At 34.5% G+C, this 26810-nt stretch overlaps 1 protein-coding gene across 2 annotated transcripts in view; it reads left to right on the forward strand.

The window, feature by feature from the left end:
- The window catches only part of LOC149266840 (plasma protein), a 278870-nt gene that overhangs the window by 165998 nt on the left and 86062 nt on the right, over positions 1–26810 (forward strand). For both annotated transcript variants that reach the window (XM_089431075.1, XM_089431068.1), the window contains exon 5: positions 6371–6559. In XM_089431075.1, the coding sequence (XP_089287201.1) occupies positions 6371–6559 (189 nt within the window). The remainder of the gene's footprint in view (positions 1–6370; positions 6560–26810) is intronic.

Consider the following 26810-nt stretch of genomic DNA (forward strand, 5'->3'; position numbering starts at 1 on the left):
CATAACAGTCTCTAGTATCTCTTGCAACAAAAAACACTTTCCGAAGAAAAATACAGTGGATTGAAAAAATTACTGATCTTTTGGGAAGTAAGTTTTCCATACCAACAAACCATAACAGTCTCCAGTACCTCCTCCAACAAAAAACACTTTCCGAAGAAAAACACAGTGGATTGAAAAAATTACTGCCTTTGACATGGAGATATTACACAAAAGGGGAAAGGACAATATAGTGGCAGATGCCCTGTCTAGGAAAGACGAAGAACTGACACTCCTTGCAGTTTCAGTGGTTGTTCCCGAATGGCTTAATGAGATTCAAAGTGAATATGAAAAAGATCCAGAAACAAGCGCTATAATCAATAACCTTCCGCACAACTCAACATTGGAAGCCAAACAGAGGTTGTTAATAAACGTTTGGAAGCTTACCTACGTTGTTACGCCACAAACAAACAAAATAAGTGGGTTCAATGGTTACATCTCGTTGGATGGTGGTACAATTCTACTTACCACACGTCAGCGAAAATGACTCCATTTCAAGCTCTGTACGAGTACGAACCTCCAAAATGGAAGGACTTGGTTGTCATCTAGACAAAATTATTGGTTTTTAAAAACTAGCTAGAAGAAACCCAAAAGGCCGTCCAAACTCTAAAAGAAAATTTAAATAATGCAAGAAACAGTGTGAAGCAGCAAGCTGATCGAAACAGAACTGAGAGAGAATTTGAAGTTGGAGAATGGGTATTTTTCAAGCTCCAACCATACAAACAATTGTCCTTGAAACAAAAAAGGAAAAAATAAATTGGCACCAAAGTTCTATGCACCATACCAGATCAACAAAAAGATCAGCCAAGTTGCATATAGTTTAAGCCTTCTGGATAAAAGTCGTGCCCACAACGGCTTCCATGTATCCTGCCTTAAAAGGGCACTTGGTGACCATCAATAAACACAAACAATGCTTCCATCCTTAGATGATGAAGGAAGGGTCATTTTAGAGCCAGAAGGTATCATATTCACCAAGGAAAAGAAGCTCTGATCTCGTGTAATCAAGGAATACCTGATCAAGTGGAAGGACTTACCAGAAGAAGAAGCTTCTTGGGAGACTGAAGCATTTCATCAACAACATCCATCGTTACGTATGTTTTGAGGACAAAGCATTTTTTGGGGAGGAAGACAATGTTATATAAAAATTAGTTAATTGTAATTATTAGTTAATAGGCAAAGGGCATGATCAAACATTGACCAAGAGGCACCCAAGGCTATATTTAAGCCAGGGCCTCTCGCTCTGTAAATCATCATTCAATAATAGTTAATAGGCAAAGGGCATGGGCAAAGATCATGCCCATTCACCAAGAGGCACCCAAGGCTATATTTAAGCCCGAGCCTCTCACTTTGTAAATCATCATTCAATAATTAATAAAATATATATAAATATCTGTGTTGCATGGGTACCCGCACCCGAGGGTGGGGTTCTCGAACCCGTCCCGGGTTCCCGCACCCAAGTACCGGATTCGGGTACGAGTTCTTCCCAGACGAACCCAGAAGAACCGGGTTCTTCCATGAAGAACCGGGTTCTTCAAAAAAAAAATTGGGTTCTTTTCCTTTAACGTGTTCTTGGGTTCTTCGGGTGCTTGGGTTCTTCAGGTTCTTCGGGTTGGGTTCTTTGGGTTCTTCATAAAAAAACTATATTAAAAATTTAATTTTCAAATAATTTTTTTATTGAAATTTAAAAATAACTTATAACAAAGGTAAAACTTATAACAAAACCTAAAAAACCCTAAATCAATTCTTGTAAATCAATTTGGAATGAAACATTCTTCCACGGTCCTTACCATCAAAACCTGTGTTGCACGGGTACCCGCACCTGGTTTTTTAAGTTTTTTACAAGTCTTGTTTTTTAAGAATTCTTGTAAATCAATTTGGAATGAAACATTCATTCTCGAGCCAAATAACCATCAAATTATAAACTGTAAATGCACACATACAGGTTCAGACATTTTCGGTCAAATAGAAAGTAGGATTGAGACCAGCCATAAGTTGTAATCAGCTGATGTTGTTAAATGGCGAAGGGCTATTTTGGACAATGGCTAAATTAAGTATCAAAATCTGCCAATTTCTCACAGCATTCTGATAACATCATGTTAAGATTAAAACTAGGAAAATATGCCTAAATCATATATGGTCTCTACAGACTTGTACACCAAGTAATCTCTAAAAACTGCGAAGATGTTTTATGTTTATATAATTAATATTCAGGCAGAGCTTCGCACTCAAAGACAAACTATCCCTCAAGCCATCAGATGGCTGCTGTGCATTTTATTGGGAAACAAAGACTGATAAGCGTGTTTTGTGGAAGGGTAAGGTTGCCACTATTTTTGGGATTGCTTTACCACAGAGCACACCATGCATGGGGCGGGTGGATGATTAGACATCAAGAAAATTCAAGACCACTATCAGGTTGAGAAGAATCTCCTATGAAAAAATTGTGTTTTTATATGGGAGAGACTAAACATTCAAAGCAAAGTTACAAGCTCAAGCTCCAGCCAGAATGAGCAATTTCAATAAGGAAAGAAGTTGTCTTGAAATTAGAGCAGGAGGCAGAAATGCTAACACTCCTTGGCTGTGTAGGAGGAAGGGTCTGTACGACCACAGCCTGATTCATTGATAGGCATCCTTGCAAATGAACCTAAGCTGCATAGTTATTTTAAAGCCTGTGTGTGACAAAATTTGTCCCAAGTTTCACCAAAATAGCTGAGTCTAGCATTTATCCTAGTATGTATTTTGAATTTTCAGTTTTAGTAGTAGCCTTGAGCTCTCTCACATAGCTGTCACAGTGTCATGGTTACACGGAAAAGATTCAAAAGAACAGTTTTTTGGTGATAAATTTTGAAATATCAATGTCAATGTTGAATGTTCAATGATGTGCATGTTTAAATGATTATCATTAAAGTTTTCCTGTTTAAAGTTGAAAAATATATACAAATTCAAATTTCATATATATTATTAATTATAAATTTATAATTTATAAAATATAATTATTAAAATTTAATATTATTATATTAACCGACGAACCCACGCACCCTGTTTCCAAAAATGTCGTCCCCGTCCCCGTCCCCGTCCCCGCACCCGTCCCCGCACCCACGTTTCCTGGCAACATAGATAAATATGGATTTCTGAGTTTTCATGCTCCAGGATCATCACCAACGTAAATAAATAGAGATTCGAATCTCAAAAGATTCAAATATTTTGACTTCAGGATCAGTGCAAACTTTTTGTATCAAAACTCTTTATTTGGATCACAGAACCGGATTTCTGACTAGGGTTACCACAGAATCTTCATAATGCTCATTTTACAGATCTCTGCGCTTCTACAGAAAGTGATCTTAAGCCTCTTCCTTGTACCAACCTTAGCATTGATACCGTGTGGAGAAATCGGGAGTCTTACCATTCTGATTAGATTTCTCTTTTATTAGTAATTGCTTGTGAATTCTGATAGTTTCTTCTTATTATTATGTTCTGTTTTTTTCATCAAACAATTACCAATACTAAACATGAAGATCACAAAACAAGAAGAACACAAGATATAGGCTCCAAGCCATGGCAAAAACCCCTCCAAAGGGGAAAACGCAGAAAAATTCTGTTCTTATAGAATCAGATCAAATGAGATATCCAAGACACTTTCATCCTTTTGAAGCCAAGTCAAATCTTCCTTCACCTTAGATTTCGGCTCTCCTTTTTCTTTGTGAAATTTCAGATAAGATGCTCCAAAATTGGATGTCCAAAATGAGCTCCAACTTTCTCTTATTTATACTCGTCCAGAGGGGTGCAAACAGTCATGTCCCTTGGGGCAGAGCCTATATGACAGGCAGGGCCAACTTGACTTCTAGAGGAAATTTTTCCCAAAATACATAATTAAAAATTCTTTTTCCTTTTTCTTTACAATATGTCCAAATAGGACTTTGACTCTTTGACTCAAGATAACCTAGAAGCATGAAGAACATGCTTGACCTAGAAAAATAATTTGACTTGAGCATGAAACCCATGCTTATAAAATAATAATTCTTTTTATTCTTTTTATTTTGCTTTTTACATAAAATACAATTATGAAGACTAGTTACATCTTTTAACACCACGGGACTAGGATACAAAATTAACTGTAAGGTTGAGACAAGGGAACAAGAGTACAGTCCAAGCCCATTCTTTTCGCTGAATCCCCCCACCAATTCATGTCCAAATGTGCCAAAGGAAAGCAAGCATAAACACCCAATTACATAATGACAAGTCATACCTTTGGGGTTGGAAGGCCCACCTTTGAACAGATGATCATAACAGATGGGCGAGGGCACACAATGGCTGGCTCAAGTAGTGGAGAATGGTGGCACATCGAGCTATCTGGTGACTGCAAGTGGCTGCCAGCTGAAGACAAATCTAGGAGAAATTTTCTCCTATAGGGGTCACTCGCTGGTGGTGGGTAACAGGTCCAACTCATAACACTGGAGAAAAAAATGTTGCCATTCTTGACGAGACATTAAGTTTAACGGCCCAGAGTGTCACACTTACTAATGATTGTTAAAAGTGGGGCCTGATCATTCAAGTGTGAAAAGAGTCTTATCAATTTTAATTGGACAATTAGAGATCATTACAGATCCGTTACAAGCTTTGGCATCACTGAAGATTGACTCAGTAAACATGATTCAGTGGTGTTCTGTCTCAATGATTCATATTTTTGACATCATCTCCAGTTTAAGCAGGCTATCTATCTAGCTGAGAAAAAGTTGCAACTCACCTTGCAGACTGAATGTGTTCATGCAGTCAAAGCATATCTTTGGAAACTCCAATGACTGTGGTGAGCCAGTAACACAGAGCCACAACCAGAGACAGTAGATCACTTGGATTCCGGTCTTTGGATCTGCTATCTGAAACTGCTATACTGAATTAAGTCTTTTTATTGGCTTTCTTTTGCAAGGAACTTTTGTCCCAAAAATCTTCTGCATAAAGCATTGTAAAATATTTTTCACTTTGTTGTATCTTCACCCCATCCTGAACACTATATTGGTGAGGAGACCACTGAGTTTTTGGGGCCTATATTAACAGGAACCCTTACAAACATGGGGAGCATGCCCAAGTAGGTTTGAACCTGGGTTATCATCACAGCAAGAACTCCGCTATTCAACTGACAATTGGAAATTGGATGTTAGGTATATTTGATGTTCTGGAGATATTATTTAAATAGTGTTTATGGAGTGTTGAGGGACATGCAGAGTTTTGTTTAAACCATGATAAGATTTTGGCTATGTACAACCAACATTTAGTGTCCCATGATTGACATGGTCATGCTTTGAATTGCTGAATGCTAATAGACTATTATAGCAGTTAAAAGGTATGTCTTACAGGCTTATATCTGATATATAGGTCAGTTCTATTGGTGAAATATATAACATGCAGTTATGTGTACAAAATTCATGTATAATAACTGGCTGGTTATATCAGCAATTCTGCCAATTTTATTGCCTGTTCAAGGTATGCCTATATTTCATTTTTATGTGCATGCAATGAAAAAAAGGTTCTTACCCTGTAGGTTCTGTGCTCTCGGGGCTGGCCTTTAGCATACATTACATTATAGCTTCATATATATATTATTGAAAATGCTTCATATATTACTTCCAAGTTCAGATCAGTACATCATGGCACAGAAAAAATATCACACACAAAACAGGGTACCTGGAAAATCCTGCCTTGAAAAAGCAAAAAAGGGAAGCATATGAGCCTCTGCACCTGCAGAAAGGGAGTCAAGATCATGTTGAAAAGCAGAGAGTTTGACTCGGACAAGCAGAGACAACTGCTGCTTAAAGCTTCTCAACTCCCTAGGCTAAAATAAGAGTGTCTTAATCTGTGGAGTTTTATATATTTTTGTTCGATGCTAAGATCTATCTATTATTCAATGTTTAGAGGGCAAGTTTCAGCAAGCTCTTTTCCATTTTTCCCACAGCATTTCAAGTTTCAACTTCCTTACATGATTTAAGTTGTATTTATAAAGTTAACATTACTTTTATCCCATTCTCTTTCAGTTCTTCATTCTGCCACAAACAGAGAAAAGAAAAAAACATGAAATGCAAGTGAGAATCAAGCAGATGATTTGCATTTGTCTGCTTAAAGGCCTTTTTGAATGGGACTAGTTTGCTAGTTTCTGATGCCTAGTTGGCCATTTTTCTTTGCAAGTAACTGAAAGATCACATGTTTTAACGAGTCATTACCTTAGCGCTGATGCTTTTCTCTAAACTATTTCAGTGACCTATTTGAAGTCAGTGATTTTCTTTGCATTTCATCTACAAGTCATTATGTTTTGATCATGTAATTGCAATTCTTTTACTGTGTGCAGGCCATTGCTGTCAGTTGCTTTGCAGCCAGAGGTCTTATGCTATGACAAATGGATGCAACTAAATGAAGAGACACATGGTGGATTTCGCTCATGGGCAAAGCGTATATTTTCTGGAATGGAACTAGACACACCGGACAAGATTGATAAAAAGATTCGTTTTATTCTCGATACTTCTCCAACATGGGACAGGTTTTGGATGCTCAATTATATTTTCTTTTTATTTCATCCTTAGCATTTGTGGAAGACATTTGTAACAGTACTTAGATCAGAGCTTAATGTAGTGAGACCAAAAACAGTGGGTTTTATAATGCTTGAGTCAGAGTTATCAACAGTTTAATATGTGATCAGAGCTTTTGGGGATTACCACATTAAAGATTTTAATACTTCAATTTCAAGTGATCTACAATGTACATCATTCATCATCAAAGCAAGTGGAGAAAAATGATCTTCACATTATTTGGCGCCATTACTAAGCCAAAAACAATTACTTCATTATCCTGGTGGATACACAAAGAAGATATGTATGTATATATGGAACAGAAAAACGTTGGCTATGTGCTCTTAAGATAATGTTAAAAATGTGGCTAGGCTTATGATAGAGGAACCCAGATTTATGAAAACATGAAACAAATGACATGTTCAGTGTAATGACCCACCTATAACTATAAATAAAATACGAATATTAGCATACATACGAGACCTCATATGAAAGCTACGTATGCATGGACCCGCATGTATTGCACTATATATATATATATATATATATATGCTGGTTATTATAGGGAAATGTATAAACTAAAGTAATGAATTGATTATCGAAAGAAATCCTCATGAATATATGAAATTAGGTAAATAATACGTATACCACCTTAAATACATATATATAGATGATAAACCCTTAACTAAAAAGAAAATGTTAATTTATATTTATATTTAAAATTAAAAGTAATAAAATAATAATATGAATTAATTTAAATTATAAACTAAATAAATTAAATTAATTTATTAAATATAAACTTTAATCAAATCAAGCCTACGTATCCAAATAAAATCAACTGAGATTTGATAAGTTACACGTAACAAAAACAATGACACGGAGATGGGGGGAAGGCGGTGGACGAGGAATTAAAAGAGGAAGGAAATCTTGAGGAAAGGGGAAAAGAGGAAGAAATTCTGAGAGAGTCTCAATTGTTCTTAAGATTTTGGGCATGGGGGAATAGACTGCATCAACTGGAATGCACTCTGGAACTGAGTACCTAGGTTGTACTCGGTTTGGCTGGGAGGTGTTGACCCTGCTGCCTACATCTACCTAGAAGTCAGTGAGAAAAGCCTTCAACCCACAAGGTGTGGTTGGTGGTAGGGAACTAAGAGAAGGGGCTGTCACACTAAATCCTTTCTCTCTCCATTTAAGCAATCTCCTAGGTTAGCTAAGGGGGCCGGTCCCTAATGAAAAGTTAAGTTAAAAAGGATGTGAGTTTAGAGTTAAATAGATTATCTCTTTAAGATTTATAAGCAAAAACCTGATATGAGCAATAACCATGATAAGATAAACATGAAATACATAAACGACCAATGCCTTCCAAGTATTTGCTCTTTAAGAAATGAAATTGTATTTTGCTTAAAATGAAGGTAGAATGCTTCAAAATTTGAAAGCAAAGCAATCCTGAAATGGAGACAAAGATGACATGAAAGAGTCAAAATGATAATCTACAATTAGTGTACAAGAACTAAATCAAGACATGCAAGTATAACTCCATACTTGTCTAGTTAAAACAATGCTCTAGGTAGCAAATAAAATCCTTGAAAGCACAAGATATTGATCAAAAAAATATTTAATTTAAATTTATGTGATCTTAGTAAGCTAGAGAAAAGGAAACTCCCTCTTTCAAAATTGTTTGATGAGATCCTTGAGGCAAATCGATTGGGTCCTTCTATTCTTGATCTTGGGAGTTAGTTCGTCTATTGAGAGCTACACCACACCCAAGTAAATCCTTCAACCAAATCTAAAGATCTCTACACACTTGGAAAAAGATGTCAGCAATCATAAGGGATTAGATTATACAATAGAGGAGAAGGCTAGAGATTTCACCAAAAATCTTCTAGTGCTCCTCTTCCTAAAGTATTTCTCTAACCCAAAAACCATACAAGGTAACTTGTATATGTTAATCCAAACGAGTGGCAAAATGATAACTAGCATAATTCAACATACATGTAGAATGTAAAGCACAACAATTGAAATAACATCACCTCAAGAAATGGAAGGAGAACACCAACACAATAGTACCCTAAAGTCTCTTTTATTATATGAAAATGAATACAAAATCCAGCAGAGTCTCCGTAAGCCCAATAGCTCATTCTAAAGAAGAAAAATGAGAGCTCAAGACTCATATAAGTAAGAAAATGGGAGATGATCCCAAGGAAAATTCCAATGACAAGTGGAGATGGATTGACAATCCCAATGTAGAAAATCAAATCACAAGTGGCAAGATGATTGGCTGTAAGTGGCAACCTTGACTCCTTGACTGTCCATCGAATATCTTCAAATCTGATGTGTGTATTCCTTGTGAGGATGCGCGTACTTCTAACTGTTGGTGCAGATTCCTTTGATTGCTAGCAAGTGTAGATGATCACAGGTGATAGGGGAACAAACTCCCATCAAATTCTCCACAACAAAACTCATGTATGTGATACCTATCATAAGTGCCAATGCTGCTCCAACAAACTGCTGTGCGTAAATGATGTTTGGATTGTAAAAATCTCTGTTTTCCCACCCCGGTTTTCAGTTTCTCCTTATTTCTCCCATGTAGTTAAATGCCCATTCCCATAACCATACATTTAACAGACTGAAAAAAATAAATATTGCTGAAAACACAAATTCTGGAAATTTTTCAGAATGCTGGAAATTGCAGAATTAAAAATCAGCAATCAAAAACAGCCATTAAAACACATTAAAACACTGATATTTTTGGTCAAATTGACCCTGGAAAAACCCCCTACAACTCTTGAGGAAAACCAGTTTGAGAGCTCTTCTTTATTTCTGAAAATTGCCTTTTTACAGTGAGAATTATTTAGCAAAAAAATCAGCAAGCAAATTTACAACTTATCTCCTTTCCCGTGCCTCACAGCAATCTGGAAATTACAGCAAACAGGACAACAATAAATGCTGTACGGCCTCCGTTTTGTGTGCAGAAAAATCAGCAAACTGCTCCTTGATTTTTGTGCAAAAATCTGCCTTTCACTATGTGCTGAATCAGCTGTACAAATCTGCTCAACTGTTGCCTTGGAATGTGTGCCAAGCTGCTGTCTCCTTCTCCTCCCTGCTCAGAAATCTCTCTTGCTCTCTTGCTCTCCTTCTCCCAATCTGCTCATGAAAGAATGAATGACCTTTTCCTCCTTTAATATAACTCCAAGTGACTTTTGGGTGATCCAAGTGACTTTTGAGTGATCTCTAAATCCAATGGCTGAAATAGATTTAGATCAGTGGCTGAGATTAAATGCTCATTTAAATCTCACTTTCTATTTTTTAATTCACCCCACTTTAATAAAGACCCACTTAGTCATTTATTTCCAAAGTCACTTTTCCTTTCTAATTTTTCATTTACTTTATAAAAGTTACTTTAAAATCAGAGTTAGTAACTTTATCACTTAAAGTCACTTTTAAATTAGATTTAACTTTATAAAATTATAAAGTCACTTTAGGAGAAAAATTAAATTCTTTTGGACACTTTTCCCTAGGCCAAAGATCAAAGCCTAAGGGAACCACCTGTCCTCCGGTACCAAATTTCAACACTCCCTCTTACCGAGGAAGGTGTTCTTGATATTGTTGGAAAGAGAGATTAGAGGAACTAAGAAATTGCATGGGAACCACACGCTTCTCAAAGGCGAGAGAAACCTAATCCTTGGCCACAACTTCTTAGTGCATTATTATTAGAATTATCATTATAGTATCTAGATGCCTCATGATGATCATCTCATGAGATACATTTTTTTTTTTTTCAATGTGATTTTGTATTATGCGATTTTGTTTTAATGTGATTTTGTATTATCTAGTCAAAACTTATGATTGAGGACAAATATCATAATTCAATATCTACTATTAATGATTGATGTATCACTTGACATCTTATGCATTTTATATTGTAGTTTTATTTTTATATTTGTGTGACAACGTGTTTTTTGATGTTTATGTTGCTTTACAAGAATAAAAACTTGAAAAAAATGATTAATTTTGTACTTTTTAAAGTTTCCCAATAATTTCTGATAATTTAGGATATTTTCCTTGATATTGCCGATAATTAAAATCTTGGATCCACAACGATAAATTGTTGGTAATGATAATTTAATATTCTTTTAAACATCGAGAGATTTCCAATGACACAAAGATCACCTCAATTGGAATTCATATGTGTAAGTTATGCCTTCTGCAAGTTTACCTACTCAACTAACCATCATGATATCGAGTGGATGCCATGTCAGCCCACATTACTCATACATGTGGAACTAATCACATGGATTTTTAAGAAGATTCTATAGGATCCAAAACCCTAACCCTATCCTTGCATGGTTCTGAGACCATGTTAAATGTTGGAATACTAGGATAGGAAGGGGTTCCATTCTTTGTATTGTTTATTGTTCCATAGTTGAGTAGAGCATCTAGGAGTGGGATATCGAAGCAAAACATATGAAGTAGAAGATCTTATAACAACCATATACGCCACAGTGTCCATGGAAACTCCATAGTGAGTGCCCTTTCTTTGTATTTGCATTTCATAAATTAGAAGAAAAGAGCAAGGCAGGGTCTCACCTTGTTGGTAAGCTTTACTCATATTGAGCTTTCTTAAGGTACATCTTATGTTCATTGTCTGTTATTTGCTTAGCTTCTTCATTTTAGTTTTACTTTATTTTAGTATTTTGTGCACTAAGCTAGTAATATTAAATCTGAATCTAAATGAAGATATTGCATAATAAGGGGTTATAGAATATTGTAAACTTTGTTGTGAGCCTGTGACAAACTATTCCAATGGAATATCCATTGCGCATGTGAGAGCAATGTGCATTGATGTGGCATTCGCTATGTATCATGGTGTTCAATAGGATAGGTCAACATAATGGAGGCATAGCCTCCTCTCTTTTGGACACCTTGCATTGTTCTTTATTTGAATTTCGCACTCAAATCTATTTCTTTGGATGTGACATGGGTAGAAACTCTTAGTGATGAGAAAGCTATGTCCTCAATTTGGTACAAATTATGCCATTTACCTCACAATCTTTAAAGAATACATACATATGTCCTTTTGAAAGATTGCAGATACGTGGGTTGCATCATCATTCATTATGCTTAAGAGGTTGATCGAGGTTAAGAATCCTCTGGGGGCAATGGTTATTTTCGAATTTTGTTAATTGGGAGAAAAACATATCAAATTGCTTCAAAAAAGGTGAAGGTTACATTATTAGATGATGATTGGTGGGGTGCGTAGATCTTACCATAAAGGTCATTGACCCTATCATTTCTTTGTTCTTGTTTGCAAATAGGAACAAGCTAGTCTTAGGAGATGTTTATGAGGGGTGGGATTACTTGATTGAGTTCATTAAGTATGTGTACAAAATGAGTGCCTTGAGTATGGGACATCAAAAATACACTGTTCTTGTGGAAAAAGCTACATAGGTGAAACAGGTCGCTCCCTCCAGACAAGGCTCAAAGAACATGGCGCTGATATTAGGAATGGAAGATCTCGTACCTCAGCATTGGCAGAACAGTCCTTGAAGACTAAGCACCATATCTGCCTGGAAAACGCATCAATTATCGCAAGAGAAGAGCAGCATCAAAGACGAAAGATCAGAGAAGCACTTGAAATTATTAAGCATCCTCAGAATCTGAACAGAGACAATGGTATGGAAATTAGCGGAAGCTGGCTTCCCTTGATCAAGAAAATTAAAAGTCGCCATCCCATCCCCAGGTAATGCACCCCTCAGGTAAGTTATCTCCCCTCTCCTTTTCCATTTTTTGGTCCAGTTTTATATCATTAAAATACTATAATATATTGATTTCTATATATAGCTATTATTTAATATATTAATTATTATATTAATTACTATAAATATTAATTATTTATGATTATTAATATTAACATGAGTTATAGATATTAATTTAATTTATATAATAATTATTATATTAATTAATATATTAATTATTATATAAATTCTATAATTATTAATTATTTATGATTATTAATATTAATATGATTTATATATATTAATTTAATTTATATAATAATCATTATATTAATTATTATATTAATTAATTATTATTATAATAATTAATTATTATTATAATAATAGTTAATTAATTATTTTATAATAATTAATTTTATTATATTAATTATTATATTATATTAATTTATATATTAATTAATATATGAATTATTATATTAATTAATTACAAATATTAATTATTTATAATTATTAATATGATTTAAATATATTAAATTAGTTTAATATATTAATTTATTTCTTATTGTCCCTAGTTTTATAATTAGGTTATGAACTAAGTTTCTTTCTCTTAAAAATTTTAATAATATTAAGAAAAATAAATATAAGCAATTTATTAGATTAAATAAAATTATATAAAATTAAAAATTAAAAGATTCTAGCCGACAGTGTGTTCTTCCTTGAAAAATTCTTCCTCATTAGTATTTATTTCCCTTATTTGCTCTTCTTTTATCATCATTCTTCAATCCTGATGATGGATCCCACTTGGGATTTGAAATGTTGGTATAAAAATGTTCATACTGTGGATTCTCCGGTCTCTGATTCAAAAGATACAAACCACAGATCTCTTAAATCCAAAAAAATTTCTTGTTCACCACCATCCGAGATATTCTTATTACCAAGTGGGATAAGAGTTGTAAACTTGTGAATTTCTTGGCTCACTCGTTGTATCCTAGCTACTATGGTAATGATTGGTTCAATGGTGGGCCTTCATGCAAATTTCCTCCTCACATGGATGGGGAGATTTCACAGGGGAGGATGGAAGCAATTTGAAGGGCATCTGAGGATAGATCATCTCTTGATGAGGTGGAGGAAGGTTTTGTAGAGTTTTCCATCGACATTGGGAGATTTGGATGCTATATGTGTTGAGAGATAGGGGGTTAAGAATCCCTATGCATGGTAGGCAACTTGTGGGGTAGAATGCCCTATTCTACAATAGTTAGCCATGGGACTCCTCTCTTAGTTTACTTATCCTCTTGTTGTGAGAGAAGTTGCAGCATATACAATAATTTGTATAGCTGGAAGAAGAGTAGGTTTGAGCGTTTCGGAGCAAAAACAATGGTGTATGTGCACTCCAACCCTCTATCTTATTTACAGGCAAAGGGAGGCGTGGTTGAAGGAGAAGAAAAGTTGTGGGATGTGTTTCTTGATGATATCAGTTTGGATAGCAGTGTTGAGTTGGCATTGGCCAACTTGGATCTTAATGAATTAGTGCTAGAGCTAGCCACTTTTGACGATGATGATTCTCGTTAGGGGTCACCTTTCACACTAACTCCCATAGATCTTTGATTGGATATAGAGGAGGAGAAGAAGGATCGAGGGGAGAGCAGTGGTAGTGGTGGTGATTTTGATGATTTGGATAGGAGGAGGGCCATTGAGATTCTTCCATCTATAGTTCTATTATTTACCCCATTTTGGATTTGCCATTGGCATTCCCACATATAGTATCTACTATCGGTGACTCGATATCTATGTAATACATTTTTATTTTGATGACGTCCAATCACTTAATGAGAAAACCACAGGGTATGGTTCGAAGTTCTAACTTCTAAACTTCTAGTTTACGATATATGTCTATTGAATATTCTAATTTCTTGTGTGTCTAATCATGTTAAGTTTAGGTATGTTCTATGCTTAGACCAATTTATTTCAATTTTCATAGTTAGCTCAATATCTTTTCTACATTAGCAATCATATCAGCATTAAAGTAAACTGCAGATAGAGCATAAACATAAATCGCAAAAGACGAGCCAAGACAAGAGGACACAAGATGTGGCACTAGCCAGGGACAAACCCCAATGTGGGAAACCCTTGATCAATTCTTCTTATATGTTCTTCAATAGTTCAAAAGAGAGAGAGAGAGAGAGAGTACATTTACAACTGAAGTCAACAATTTGACTTATCTAGATGAGAGCATAGATCATCTTTAAGAAGATGATACGTGAGATCAGTTGAAGACATGCTGCTTCAACTGATTCTCCAAGGTGACTCCTTCACCTATCATTGTGCTGCATCTCGTCATCATGCCGCACCTCACCGTGCTGCACCATACTGCACCCATCATCACAACGCTGCATCTCATCATGCTTCATCATTCACGACGGTACCCATCACTGTATTGAAGCATGTGCCATTGCTGCACCATGTTGCCATATTGACCTATGTGTTTGTTGCACCTAGCTCGCTTGTTGTCCCGAGCATGCTTGTTGTCCCCAGTTGTAGCGAACAAAGTTCCTTCTACAAATTAATTACTCCAAAAGACTTGGAATATCAAGATATCCATGAGGATACAAATATTATAAATTAAATGTGTGAATAAGAATGATAATGAATGATTTACAATGAGAACGAGAGGCTTGCTTTTATATCAGGCAAGTGTCTCTTCACGAAGAGTCATGTCTCATTTAGACATGCCTCTTTAGCCTAATTACTAGTTTAACTAATCATTATTTATGATTATTATTGTTTACATTATTTATATATATTTTATTCGTTACATTGCCTCCTTCCTCAAAAAGATTTGTCCTTAAAGCTTGTCGATGAAAAAGGCTTGATCTCTTTTTCGGCTCGAACGTCTTTCTCTCTCGGAATTGTCATCTTTGTCGATACAAGTTGATATGATCTTCTTGGTGACAAACAAAATTGTCGCACTGGGAAGGGATCAGACCATCCTAGATTAATATTTTGAGGAATATTTTGATCACTGCAATTTTGTAATGTCTTGTCAGCATAAGACGGGATTGATGTTACACCTGTTGACCACTACCGGTCAACTACCCATAGCAGTACACCCCCTTTTCTTTGCAAAAAGGGTAGCGCTTGATCGACATGTCCGTGCCATTCTACAGTCATCGACAACTTGATCAATTTATGTTGTAAACCCAGTCTGCATGTATAAATTGTAAATAATCTTAGCAGATATGAGTCATGTATGTAAATTGCCTAGGTGGACCTAATTTTCTAAGTGATAATCTACGTTCCGGAAGGTTTTTTGTCTCACCGATCTATGATCGGCAGAGTTTTCCTTCAGCCTAACCCCAAAGCCGGAATGGATTTTGTCATTAGAATCTTAGGAGAATCCTAGTATGTTAATCTACTAGATTATAATTGTGTCGCAGAACTGGGTGGTTTATGAGGGTCTGTGTCAAATGGGTTCTCCCCCTTGAGATGTAAAGTTGTAAAAGTCATGATGTAAAGTGTCTTGAAGGTTAGAAAATGTTTTTAATCCCCTCATAAGTCCTAAGTCCTAGGTCCTAGGTGATTTTTCCAAAGGCTAAGTTCGAGGATCCATTTAAAAATAAATTAAAAAAAAATAAAAAATCTGAAAAATTAAAAAAAATAAAAATAAAAATAAAAATAATAAAATAAAGTAAAAACTTAAAAAAATAATAAAATAATAATATTTTGAGTAAATAAATGCAGAATTTCAATTTTTTAATGCATTAAAAATTCGACGGATGAGATTAAGAGATATCTTGATCCTCATCGATGGTCAAGATCATTTTGACATGGATCACTCGAACTAGCTGTTGGGAATTTTTCCTTTAAATAGGGTGTTAGGGGTCATTTGAACAAAGATTGGATCTTGGAGTCTTGTGTTGAAAAACCTCTCTTGTAAACTTGTTTGGTGCTAATAAAGAAAGACTTTGGGGTTAAAAATCTTGCTGGTGTTACTCTTCTGAAAATGCTGTAAGATTGTTTTATTTATTTATTTATTTTTTCTGCATAATTTTATTTTCAGCAATTGATGATAGCTTAATGAAGATTGATCTAGGCACAGGTATCTGGTCTGATCTTTGGGGTTTGAATGATAGTTTAGATTCTGAAATATAGTGGCAGGTATCTCCATTTGATCGGGGTTTCACTATTGTTTTCTCCTTCTATGTTAATGGTTGATTTTAAGCTGTGCAGGGAATCCTTTTTTCAGATTACCGGGCGTTAGGGGAAGTTCTCGGCTGAACCAACCAACTCCCGGGTTGTGTTTTCTGAAAGAGCCCAGCCAGTTCTTAATCCCGGGCTTATCATTTGAAATATATTTTATGAATGCATGCAGGGTTTTCTGAAGCGTTTTACATTAAAATTAAATTCTGATAATATTACTGTGATTATTGATAAATTTGGCTTCTTAAGAGCTTTCAGTTTGTAAATACTGTAAATTTTTGCTGGGTTTAGGGTTTTTAGTTTTTGTTTTATACAAATATAATTTTTGGGTGATTTTTCATTCCAGGTTGCAGGGTTTCTGAATATTTCCAAGGTTTATCTGCGCCGTTTTGCTGTCCAAGGGTTTCAGATATCAGTTGTTTTCAGATCTGGGGTTTCATTATTTGCAGGAAGTTTATTTTTATGTGCTCCCCATCAAATTCCAACTCTTGTACGCTGCCAAAGTCTGCAAAATTATTACGCTGCCACCATAACCTTGCATCGATTTCCTTAGCCGCCATAGCTGCAAGAAATAAACCGTTCACTCTGCCTCTGCACGCAGTTTTCACTGTCAGATCATTCATCTGCTCTTATTTAGCTGCCGGCATCCAGCAAATCTTTATCTGCCATCCTCTATATCTTCCTTCAACCTACACGAAGCTCTGCCATCGTGCTACCTTTTCCTTAGTTTTCTCCCACGCAGCTCAACGTTCCCACTGCGTCCATTTCTTGCAATCGATCCCACGCCCATTCTCTGTCCAAATCTGCAATACGGATTTGCTATCTTTCTCTGCGGAAAACCTGCGTTTTTTGTTTCTTCTCTCAGCCAGGTCCCTCTTCGCTCACCTGCACGAAAATTTGCTCCTCAGCGATTTCTCCACACTACATTTCCCTCACCCACGAACTCCTGAAAACCTTTACGCTATCTGCTTCACGCTGTCATAGAATCCCGCAAACAGCAAGACAAACGTGGTTATCATTTTTGTGTTTATGCAGTAGACAGAACTCAAAACGCTGCCATTCCTGCGTCATTTCCACGCTCAGCTCGTCGAGAACCTACACCTGCAAGCAAAAACAAAGCATTCGAAATTCTTTCTACATACGCTACGGGTTTTGGTTCAGGCTGTGCGTATATTTTGTTGTTGCGTTTTATTTAAAAAAAAAATTTAAAATTTTAGCTTCACTCTTAGAGATACGTTAATTCATTTCATTTCTTTAGTTTAGTTCACGTAATTAAATTAGATTCAGGTTTAGTTCACGTTTTTTTTTTAGATTTTATTTTAGTTTTAAATTCAGAATCATAATATAAAAAAAATAAAAAATAAAAACAAATAAAAAAAATTAGTTTCATTTTTTTTTAAAAGTGTTAACTTTAGATTTAATTTTGGGCTCTAGTTTGATTTTAAATTTTAGTTTTAAAGTTTTAAGCTTATTAAATTTTTAGGTTTAGGATTGATTTCCTTTAAGTTCTTTTAAGATTCAGATTTAATTTTCATGTTAGTTATAAATAAGGCGTTCATTCTTTTAACTCTAACATAGCTTTTTTGATTTCATTTATTTTTATTGTATTTATTTAGTCTAGATTTTTACAAAAGTTTCATTTAGTTTAATTAGAATTTAGTTTTGTTTTAATCTTAGAATTTTATTTAAAAAATAAAAAAAAATCATAAATCATAAAAAAAAAATTAAAAATTATAAAAGACATAAAAAAATCTTTCATTAAAGTTTAGGTTTTAGATTTTAATTTAGATTTGATTTTTAATTTTAGATTAGATTATATTAGATTTTATTTTTTCATCTTTTCTAGTTTTGTTTTGAGTTTAAAGTTTTAAAAAATCATAAAAATATAAAATATAAAAATATAAAATTCATAAAAAAAAATTCTTTAGTCTTCAGTTAGGGTTTCGTTTTTATATTTTCTTTAATTCCTAGATTTAAAGCCTCAGCTTCAGATATAGATTTTAGAGTTTTGTTTTAGTTTTAATTTAGATTTTAACTTTAACTTTTGTTTAAAAAAAAAAAATATCATATTTGTTTAGATTTATTGATTTTAGGAAGAGATTTTAATAATTTTAAGTTTTATTTAGTATGGTTTAATTTAGAATAGTTTTAAGATTTATTAAGATTTTAGTTTGTTTTATTTCTTCAAAAAAAAAAAATTTGAAAATTTCAGTTTTGGTGTCTCTATGGTTAAACGCATTTAATGTTTATCTTGAAGTTAGCTATGTGAAAGTGGTAACTGATCAGCATTTAAATTTTATGATCATTTAAAGCATTTAATTTTCTTTAAGTTTAATTGCTGGATCATCGTTAAGGCGTTGTGCATTTGTTGAAAGTCTTACATCGCTCGGGTTATTTGATGACAAATGTTTGTTTTACATGGTTCATATTTCTGCAACATTTAATCATTTAATCGTTAACTCCACAAGGCACTGGTCCATTAACTTCTAAATCAATTAAGTGCTTGTTTCCCCTCGTGTCTCCCAACCCAACTGGTTCACAGTTGGTTTTCATCATCTCATAGGGTCTACCCCCCCTTAGCCGAGGGAGACAGGCTTAAACGGAGAGATCGGGGATCAGGGTGACAGTCCCCGGTCTGAGTGTTGTCGTGATAATCTGTGCGACAACATTTTTTGGCGCCGTCGCCGGGGACAAAATTTTTCTATCCCTGGCGTTTCAACGACATTCATATTCTCATTTCTCATCATTCTTTCTCATCTCGCGTTTGAGCTGGCAGATTCAACATTTTTTGGCATCATTTGGATCTCTTTCATCACCTTATCTTTCGTCATATCAGCAACTTCTCTTCGATTTGTTTCTTGTTTGGGTGGCGACTCCATTTTCTTATTTTTCCCAGACAAGAAGCCTCCCTCATATCTACTTGTTGGTTGCTTTTTGGATCTTAGAATTAGATTCATTGTTCAAGTGGCGACTCCACTTCTTTCATCTCTTAATTTTCTTGAGCAGAAATCTCTTTCTATCATCCATTTGATCCCTTATTATTCATCATGGATTATTCATTTAAACCATGTCATTTTACTGATAATCTCCATGATTTTCCGAAAGAGGCCATTTCTAAATTATTTAAGTTCTCAGGTGGTGATTCGGTCGCTGTTAGACAACATTTAAACAGGTTTACTTGTGTAATGATCATATATTGTAGACTTCCTCAATATAATCATGAAGATGTCAAGATGCGTCTATTTGTCCATTCTTTAAAGGGTGATGCTTTGAATTGGTTTAATAGTTGTCCTGAAGATTCCTTCATTTCTTTGCAAGACATTGTCGATGCTTTTAAAGATAGATATGGTGATCCAGATAGCTCGCCTTGTGCCCCTAAAATTGTGCAACAAAATGAAAGTAATCTTGTAAAAGGTCCAGTTGTCCAAGACAATTCTTCATATCAGAATGTGCCATCCACTTGTACCATTGCAAATCATAGTAGTGTTGACAATGAAAAGGAAGATCATAAGCAAATTATACAAGATCTATTGCTACTGCTAAGAAATATGGAGATAAATCAAACTAATTACGCCAATGACGTGAGAACTTTATGCACTCACCTAGAAAAGCATAATAGGGAGATGGAGATCATGCAAAATCAACATAGTAAGGAAATTGAAGCCATGAAGATTAATCATGACACAGAAATTAGTTTTATGCAAAGCAAGATGTCAGGCTTAGAGGAAAATATGACGACCATGCAAGCAAATCATAAGAAAGAGATAAACTCTATGCAGCATTGCTTGATGACCATGGAAGAAGACCATGCCAGGGAAATCAATGCTATAAGGGTTGAACACTTTAGTCAGATAGACGCCATTTTAATACAGTTTCAGAAATTTCAACAGCAGTCGGAAGATGAAGGAAACCTGGAAAAATCAATAGATCAAGAGCCTTCTCATCTGCTGCAACAAGCTCCATCTTACTATGAGGAGGTCATTGGTTCGATTAAAGGTGGTTAATTGAAGGTGATCCAGATAGAATTAAAAATGATAAAGATCAGATGCAGGATAAAGAAAGACATGTCTTACATACTTCATCTGATAACTTTGAAGCGGAAAGTTCCATGTCATCAGTGATGCAGCCTGCCAGGAAGAAAAAATGCAAAAGAAAGAGAATGAGAAGAAGATTTGATGTATCAGACGGCCGCGAGCAGCTTGATTTTCGGATAGGAAAAAGTCCTACCATATGTAGAATTGGACATGGCACATCCGACAAGCAGCCGACAGATTTGCCTGAAAGCAGGCAAATGCTCAGTATACACTATATTGAACACATCTGATGCCATGGGGCATCCTTTGTATTGTATTTCTAACCCTACTCCTTGTCATTTCATCAATTTCATTTCTGTTTTAGGATTAGATTTGCTTTTCTAGATTAGTTAATAAATGAAGAGCTTATATCTTTCCTGTGCTTAATGTTATATGATGATTTTTGGATGGACGCTACTTATGTTTTGTTGTGTGTTGCATGGGTGCAGATTCTGGATTCTCACGTTCCTACAATGTAGCAATGTGTCCCCAAGTAGAGCCAGATGTTGACCAATACCGGTCAACTACCCATAGCAGTACCCCCTTTTCTTTGCAAAAAGGGTAGCGCTTGATCGACATGTCCGTGCCATTCTACAGTCATCGACGGCTTGATCAATTTATGTTGTAAACCCAGTCTGCATGTATAGATTGTAAATAATCTTAGTAGATATGAGTCATGTATGTAAATTGCCTAGGTGGACCTAATTTTCTAAGTGATAATCTACGTTTCAGAAGGTTTTTTGTTTCACCGATCTATGATCGACAGAGTTTTCCTTCAGCCTAACCCCAAAGCCGGAATGGATTTTGTCATTAAAATCTTACGAGAATCTTAGTATGTTAATCTGCTAGATTATAATTGTGTCACAGAACTGGGTGGTTTATGAGGGTCTGTGTCAAATGGGTTCTCCCCCTTGAGATGTAAAGTTGTAAAAGTCATGATGTAAAGTGTCTTGAGGGTTAGAAAATGTTTTTAATCCCCTCATAAGTCCTAAGTCCTAGGTCCTAGATGATTTTTCCAAAGGCTAAGTTCGAGGATCCATTTAAAAATAAATTAAAATAAATTAAAAAATTTGAAAAAAAAAAAAAAAAAAAAAAAAAAAAATAATAAATAAAGTAAAAACTTAAAAAAATAATAAAATAATAATATTTTGAGTAAATAAATGCAGAATTTCAATTTTTTAATGCATTAAAAATTCGACGGATGAGATTAAGAGATATCTTGATCCTCATCGACGGTCAAGATCATTTTGACATGGATCACTCGAACTAGCTGTTGGGAATTTTTCCTTTAAATAGGGTGTCAGGGGTCATTTGAACAAAGATTGGATCTTGGAGTCTTGTGCTGAAGAAGCTCTCTTGTAAACTTGTCTGGTGCTAATAAAGAAAGACTTTGGGGTTAAAAATCTTGCTGGTGTTACTCTTCTGAAAATGCTGTAAGATTGTTTTATTTTTTTTTTTTCTGCATAATTTTATTTTTAGCCATTGATGATAGCTTAATGAAGATTGATCTAGGCACAGGTATCTTGTCTGATCTTTGGGGTTTGAATGATAGTTTAGATTCTGAAATATAGTGGCAGGTATCTCCATTTGATCGGGGTTTCATTATCGTTTTCTCCTTCTATGTTAATGGTTGATTTTAAGCTGTGCAGGGAATCCTTTTTTCAGATTACTGGGCGTTAGGGGAAGTTCTCGGTTGAACCAACCAACTCCCGGGTTGTGTTTTCTGAAAGAGCCCAGCCAGTTCTTAATCCCGGGCTTATCATTCGAAATATTTTTTATGAATGCATGCAGGGTTTTTTGAAGCGTTTTACATTAAAATTAAATTCTGATAATATTACTGTGATTATTGATAAATCTGGCTTCTTAAGAGCTTTCAGTTTGTAAATACTGTAAATTTTTGCTGGGTTTAGGGTTTTCAGTTTTTGTTTTATGCAGATATCATTTTTGGGTGATTTTTCATTCCAGGTTGCAGGGTTTCTGAAGATTTCCAAGGTTTATCTGCGCTGTTTCGCTGTCCAAGGGTTTCAGATATCAGTTGTTTTCAAATCTGGGGTTTCATTATTTGCAGGAAGTTTATTTTTATGCGCTCCCATCAAATTCCAACTCCTGTACGCTGCCAAAGTCTGCAAAATTATTACGCTGCCACCATAACCTTGCATCGATTTCCTTAGCCGCCATAGCTGCAAGAAATAAATCGTTCACTCTGCCTCTCCACGCAGTTTTCACTGTCAGATCATTCATCTGCTCTTATTTAGCTGCCGGCATCCAGCAAATCTTTATCTGCTATCCGCTATATCTTCCTTCAACCTACACGAAGCTCTGCCATCGTGCTACCTTTTCCTTAGTTTTCTCCCACGCAGCTCAACGTTCCCACTGCGTCCATTTCTTGCAATCGATCCCACGCCCATTCTCTGTCCAAATCTGCAATACGGATTTGCTATCTTTCTCTGCGGAAAACCTGCGTTTTTTGTTTCTTCTCTCAACCAGGTCCCTCTTCCCTCACCTGCACGAAAATTTGCTCCTCAACGATTTCTCCACACTGCATTTCCCTCACCCACGAACTCCTGAAAACCTTTACGCTATCTGCTTCACGCTGTCATAAAAACCCGCAAACAGCAAGACAAACGTGGTTATCATTTTTGTGTTTATGCAACAGACAGAACTCAAAACGCTGCCATTCCTGCGTCATTTCCACGCTCAGCTCGTCGAGAACGTGCACCTGCAAGCACAAACAAAGCATTCGAAATTCTTTCTACATACGCTACGGGTTTTGGTTCAGGCTGTGCGTATATTTTTGTTGTTGCGTTTCATTTAAAAAAAAACATTTAAAATTTTAGCTTCACTCTTAGAGATACGTTAATTCATTTCATTTCTTTAGTTTAGTTCACGTAATTAAATTAGATTCAGGTTCAGTTCACGTTTTTCCTTCTTTTTTTTATTTAGATTTTATTTTAGTTTTAAATTCAGAATCATAATATAAAAAAAAGAAAAAATAAAAACAAATAAAAAAAAATTAGTTTCATTTTTTTTTTTAAAAGTGTTAACTTTAGATTTAACTTTGGGCTCTAGTTTGATTTTAAATTTTAGTTTTAAAGTTTTAAGCTTATTAAATTTTTAGGTTTAGGATTGATTTCCTTTAAGTTCTTTTAAGATTTAGATTTAATTTTCATGTTAGTTATAAATAAGGCGTTCATTCTTTTAACTCTAACGTAGCTTTTTTGATTTCATTTATTTATTATTATATTTTTTTATTGTATTTATTTAGTCTAGAATTTTACAAAAGTTTCATTTAGTTTAATTAGAATTTAGTTTTGTTTTAATCTTAGAATTTTATTTAGAAAATAAAAAAAAAATCATAAAAATAATAAATCATAAAAAAATAAAAAAAATAAAAAAATTATAAAAGACATAAAAAAAATCTTTCATTAAAGTTTAGGTTTTAGATTTTAATTTAGATTTGATTTTTAATTTTAGATTAGATTATATTAGATTTTATTTTTTCATCTTTTCTAGTTTTGTTTTGAGTTTAAAGTTTTAAAAAATCATAAAAATATAAAATATAAAAATATAAAATTCATAGAAAAAAATTCTTTAGTCTTCAGTTAGGGTTTCGGTTTTATATTTTGTTTAATTCCTAGATTTAAAGCCTCAGCTTCAGATATAGATTTTAGAGTTTTGTTTTAGTTTTAATTTAGATTTTAACTTTAACTTTTGTTTAAAAAAAAAAATCATATTTTGTTTAGATTTATTGATTTTAGGAATAGATTTTAATAATTTTAAGTTTTATTTAGTTTAGTTTAATTTAGAATAGTTTTAAGTTTTATTAAGATTTTAGTTTGTTTTATTTCTTCAAAAAAAAAAAAATTTGAAAATTTCAGTTTTGGTGTCTCTATGGTTAAACGCACTTAATGTTTATCTTGAAGTTAGCTATGTGAAAGTGGTAACTGATCAACATTTAAATTTTATGATCATTTAAAGCATTTAATTTTCTTTAAGTTTAATTGCTGGATCATCGTTAAGGCGTTGTGCATTTGTTGAAAATCTTACATCGCTCGGGTTATTTGATGACAAATGTTTGTTTTACATGGTTCATATTTCTGCAACATTTAATCATTTATCATTAACTCCACAAGGCACTGGTCCACTAACTTCTAAATCAATTAAGTGCTTGTTTCCCCTCGTGTCTCCCAACCCAACTGGTTCACAGTTGGTTTTCATCATCTCATAGGGTCTACCCCCCTTAGCCGCGGGAGACATGCTTAAACGGAGAGATCGGGGATCAGGGTGACAACCCCCGGTTTGAGCGTTGTCGTGACAATCTGTGTGACAACAACGCCATTATTCTCTGGAACATCAGTTTGTTGTTTCTGGTCTGAATGGTCCTGATACGTAGCTTGGTTGGTTTGTCTAATCTCGTGATTTGGATGTCAATATGGAACATTTTTGGTTTGACATTCCCTTATTAAGTGTGTGTAAATTTTTTGATTTACTTTAGGGGATGATGTTGTTGAGTTCGTTACCAAACCTTCACTTGGGGTGTTTATCATCTGAATTGCAACATCCAAGTGTGTCTTTTCTTGAACTTGCTTGTCTTCTTCCTGAGTTGTGACTTTCACTGGATCGGTATCTGTTGTTTTGTCGTCAACTTGAGTTCCTACATTTGATGCTTCCTTCTCGATAAGTTGTTGTACCTTGTTTTCTAATGACTTCTTATCTTTCTTAAGTTTCTTAATTTGCGTCAGTAATTTTTCACTATGGTTTTTAAGTCGAGAAACTTCTTCATTCTTGTCATCAGTGATTTTGTTAATTTCATTTTACATATTTTATAATACTTTTTTACCTTCTTGAGAATTACTTTTGAAATATCTGATATATCTTCTATCGTTACAGAATTTGGTTTCAGTGTAACATCTTGGAGTGTTATTTTCTTCTTCTTGTGGTAAAATGTCAAAAACTTTTTTTTTGTATTTAGAATAAAGGACCCTAGAGTTTCCATCTAGGGTGAGCCCAAAACAATGTCACTATCGTAAAAAAATAAGGTTTTCACGGTGAATTGTGAGTTAAAAGTATATTCTCCAATACTTAGGTGTAGATTGCTTATGTCGTATTGTTTGTCACGTGTCAACAAAAATCATTTCAACTATATTTGATTCAGGAATCACCAATTGGTTAGCACATTTAGGACTAACATAATTACTTCTTTCAATAGGAATGATAGAGATTATGATATCTCTAACTGCGAGTGATCCTTTGATTTTAAATTAAATGTGTCAACACATTTACTAAAGGTTTTAGGAAATATTCCCTCACTAGTTTCCATTTTGCGTTGATGTTTTTACGTAAACAATGTGTCAACTTGAGCTATTTTTACTATAAAATATCCCTTATTTCTATATATTTTTTTCCAAATATTCTCCTCTTTTAAATAGCCTTGACTCTATTAATTTCCTCTTAATTATTTTTTTTAATTTTTTTAATACCAAACCCTTTTTTTTTTTTTTTTATAAATGTTAAATACTTTTTAACTTGAAACTTAAACCCTTTCTGTTTCTTGATTTTTTTTTTTTATAATTTCTTTTATTATTTGTATCCACTTTTAATAAATACTCTTTTTAATACTTTATAAAATTCTTTTTATTGTTATAATCTCCAACTAACTGGGTCTATTACTTAATTTAATAAATTGATAATTTTAAGGTTGGGACACTTCAATTCAATTCAAAGTGAGCCTTTGATTGCTTCTTCTGGGTTGAACAATGTGGCAAGGTACAATCAGTTCCGTACGATTTTTTGGTATGGATTTGTATGGGTAGTACACGGAAGATATTATCGCTCTACTCACGTGTTTTCCTCTTTACTGTCATGATTTTTTCTTGGTGGGAATTTGTGTAGATAGCCCATGATGTGTACGACTATGTATGGACGAGTAGAAAAGCATTGGAAGAGAAATAAGCGCAAGCAATTATTCCTCTCATGAGGCTCGAGCAAGCATCAAGAAAAGTTTGAAGGGTAATTCGACCCTTGGTTTACAGGCGGCTCAGAGAACTCCGATAGCGATGGAACCTTGTCTAGGTTGAGAAGCCCGACGATGGTTAGAACCTAGCGTGGCAGCGTTGACGTAAGGATGGAAATGGCGGTTGTAGAATGGTGGTTTGTTAGCGATGGCATTGACGGTGTATGAAGACTAGTAGGCGACTTGTAGTCGTATGACGTGTCTA

Source organism: Pinus tabuliformis, chromosome 6 (genome assembly GCF_031772625.1).
Source record: "Pinus tabuliformis cultivar Carrire ecotype Pingquan chromosome 6, CPIR1, whole genome shotgun sequence".
NCBI lineage: Eukaryota > Viridiplantae > Streptophyta > Pinopsida > Pinales > Pinaceae > Pinus > Pinus tabuliformis.